At 45.0% G+C, this 3,575-nt stretch overlaps 1 protein-coding gene across 1 annotated transcript; it reads left to right on the top strand.

Moving 5' to 3' along the window:
* The first annotated feature begins 1,370 nt into the window (after positions 1 to 1,370).
* Positions 1,371 to 2,192, top strand: OLIG3 (oligodendrocyte transcription factor 3). Its single transcript, XM_073335216.1, has one exon. The coding sequence runs from the start codon at positions 1,371 to 1,373 to the stop codon at positions 2,190 to 2,192; it is 822 nt and encodes a 273-aa protein (XP_073191317.1).
* The last annotated feature ends 1,383 nt before the right edge of the window (positions 2,193 to 3,575 follow it).

Genomic DNA, 3,575 nt, shown 5'->3' with positions numbered 1-3,575 from the left:
CACACACGCACACACCAGTCTCTTACTGTGTCTGTTATCAAATATATACCAACCCAAACAAACTAAAACTACTTTAGGGAGCCAGTTACTTACTCTAACAAACATTCATCGCATCTATATTAGCTTTTGCTTGCAAGATTCTCTCCCTTGTGACTTGATGTTTGTTTCCTTTTGCCTGCATGTGTCCAGTTCTTTTATGCAGCTTCTCAGTCAGTCCAATTCACAGATGACTTCCTTTCCCCACCTCCTCCCATTCAGTGTATCGAAATAAATACTTTAAGATCCGGGAATATATAATGATCTCTCTTCTAATTTGGAAACAATTTGAATGCCCACCTTAAAAAATCCTTGTCAACACAAATTCAAAGTTTCCCATTTATTTAAAGTGCAAAGAAAGTCAAACGGTTGCAGCCAGAGAGATTAATTTCCAAATATTTGTAAGCGAAAGCGATTGTTTGTGGGTGGACGGCAGCCACCATATCAATTACTTATTAAAAAAAAACTATAACATTAAGGCAGTTAAGGCACACTCCAATTTAACAGAAACCTGCAAAGCAGAGTTAGTTACGCTCAGAAATGATAAGCAAGGAAATTGTAAAGATCGGTGGCAATTGAAAACAAAGGGGAACTCAATTGTACAGAAAAAAGATTCAGAAATGAAGACGATTATTTTCTTTCGGGGTTGGAAAGAGCAAAAGGCACACACACACGAGAAAAAAAACCCAAAGCAAACAATCCTACTCTCCTTCCTCAGACAAATAGAATTTGCTACAACATTACCTAACACTGAGATGCTAGACTGAAAAATGACCCCAAGCAAATACACATCCAAATCAGACCCTCTGTTCTTTACTGTACACTAGATGCAGTTTTATATTGGAAATTAGAATCAGGGGGAGGAGAAGGCGTGAACATGCCGCGATGAGTGCGTGTTGTCAATCAGAGGGGTTTTGTGTCTGCTTGACTCCTGATGGTCCATGGCTGAGGTGTCCCAGGGTGGCACCACAATGAATATGAATGGGAGTCCTTGCTAAATGGGACAGTCAAAGCGCACCGCCCTGAATAATTGCACGTCATCCTAACAAGACCATTATAGATAGGAGGGCTTCTTTTGTCTCTTTTCTCTGCTGCAGCGCTATAAAAGCCCCTCTTTTCCAGGCTGAGGTTAGTTCAAGCATACACCAACCAGCTATCCTGTAAACAGGCTGGGTAGCCTGCGGGAGAGATTAGAGGGAGAAAGAAGAGTTTTCTTCCTCTTGGAACCTTTCCCCCCTCCCCACAGAACCTGCAGTTTATTTATTTTTTAAAACAACCCTATTTCACCCTCTCCAGAGCAGGGAAGAAATTTCTTGCTCCGAAGCCCCAATACAATGAATTCTGACTCCAGCTCTGTCTCCAGCAGAGCTTCCTCGCCAGACATGGATGAGATGTACCTGAGAGATCACCATCACCACCATCATCACCACCACCATCAGGACAACCGGCTCAACTCTGTCTCCTCCACTCAGGGCGACCTGGTGCAGAAGATGTCCGGGGAAGGCCTCTCCAGAAACGGCTCCAAGGCCGGAGGGGAAGGCAGCAAGTACAAAATCAAGAAGCAGCTCTCGGAGCAGGACCTGCAGCAGCTCAGGCTGAAGATCAATGGGCGGGAACGCAAAAGGATGCACGACCTGAACCTGGCCATGGATGGGCTGAGGGAGGTGATGCCCTACGCTCATGGACCTTCCGTGAGGAAACTCTCCAAAATTGCTACCCTCCTGCTGGCCAGAAACTACATCCTGATGCTCACCAGCTCCCTAGAGGAGATGAAGAGGCTGGTGGGTGAAATCTATGGAGGACACCACTCCGCCTTTCACTGCGGGACAGTGGGGCACTCAGGCGGGCACCCGGCCCACGCAGCTAGCACGGTCCACCAGGTCCACCCTATCCTTGGCAGTGCCTTGTCTTCAGCCAACACCTCCTCCCCGCTGTCCGCCTCCCTGCCAGGGATTGGCACGATCAGGCCCCCTCACTCTTTACTCAAGACTCCCTCTGCCCCGCCAGCCCTCCAGCTTGGCAGTGGCTTCCAGCACTGGGCGGGTTTGCCTTGCCCTTGCACTATCTGTCAAATGCCCCCTCCGCCACACCTGTCTGCCCTCACCACAGCCAACATGAGCAGGATCTCAGCAGAATCCAAGGACTTACTGAAGTGACACTGAAAACTCCGGCGCCCTTTTAGCTATACCAGAGATCACACTTTCAAACAAGTTCTGTTCGGTGATGCTGCAGGAAGACGCCACACAAGAAGTCCTGCGTTCGCATGCATGCTTCTCTTCCTTTGCTGAGCGCCCGTGTGTTTCCTCCCACCGGCAGCCGAGCTTGTCCAAACTGCATTCGTTGTAACGAGGGATTAGTGTAGTAAGGACCTTACAAAGGTAATGTTTTAGTTGGATTCTCGGGCCATGTTTTCTTCTTATACTAAAACAAAAATCCCTGTTGTAAAAACAAAACAAAAAATGTAAATATTTCCTTAAAGTGGATGCAAAACAAAAAAAAAAAAAAAGAAAAAAAAAAGAAAGAAAGAAAGAAAAGAAAAGAAAAGAAAAGAAAAGAAAAGAAAAGACATGGTGGTCATTGTACGGTTCGCAGGTGCAAAGAGACGATGAGTTATTTGGGGTTTGTTTGTTTTTGGTTGGTTTGTTTGTTGTTTGTTTGTTTTTAAAGGCAACACCTACATTTCTGGGAAGCTTCTCTGCTCCACTCCAGGATATGACAGCTAGGAATGACGATGACTTTTCACACAATATAGCTTAAAAGAATGCATGCATGCTTATAATTGAATCTCCTTTAAACATGTTGTACTGGCAATGATGCAGTTTTCCTTGTAACAAGGATTTAATAGTGAATTCTCTAAAGCGTTTCTCTGTCCCCCCCCCCCCCCCGGTCTGTGGCTGTATAAAACAAGAAAGAGAAATAGTGCAAACCACGCGCAACATCCCCAAAGCCTGTTTGGCCCGATCTCCTGCTGTAAGTGCAGTGTAGTAGTCCGCTGGCTGGGGTCCACATTGCCCTCACGCCCCTTGTTCAGTTAGCTGCATGCAGGGTCGACTCTGGCCGGACTGGTCATTGTGTTACTCCACTGGAACTTTCCTGTTGTTTTACGTTTGGTTTTGTTATGTTTTCCTGGGCATTTGCTTGAAATATTTTGTTAGGGCCTCAAAGACAACAACCTGTCTTTATTTTTTATATATTCTTGATAACTATCGATATATTTATTATGGACCAGTGTTTCTGGGTGAGATTTCAAATAAAAAACAATTAAATAAAAGTTCTGGTTTCGCCTTTGTCTGGGACTGCAAGACAAGAAAAGGAAAGCCTGTCTCTTGCTGTGACTTTTCTGAACAAACTGAAGAAGGCTAACAAGAACTGCCTTTAAGATAGCAATAAAACCGGAACCAATTGTCCAGCCTTCACCCATACCCCCTCTCTCCCGTGTGTTCTTGCGTGTGTAAATGAATTGCTTGAATTATAGGGCTATTTCTCTTTATACAGTATGGAAAATCTTTATGAATGCATAAACAAATCACCATAAAGTG

This window comes from Lepidochelys kempii, chromosome 3 (genome assembly GCF_965140285.1).
Source record: "Lepidochelys kempii isolate rLepKem1 chromosome 3, rLepKem1.hap1, whole genome shotgun sequence".
NCBI lineage: Eukaryota > Metazoa > Chordata > Testudines > Cheloniidae > Lepidochelys > Lepidochelys kempii.
Note: the sequence above shows the minus strand (reverse complement) of the source record. Positions and strands in the feature narration are given on the sequence as shown.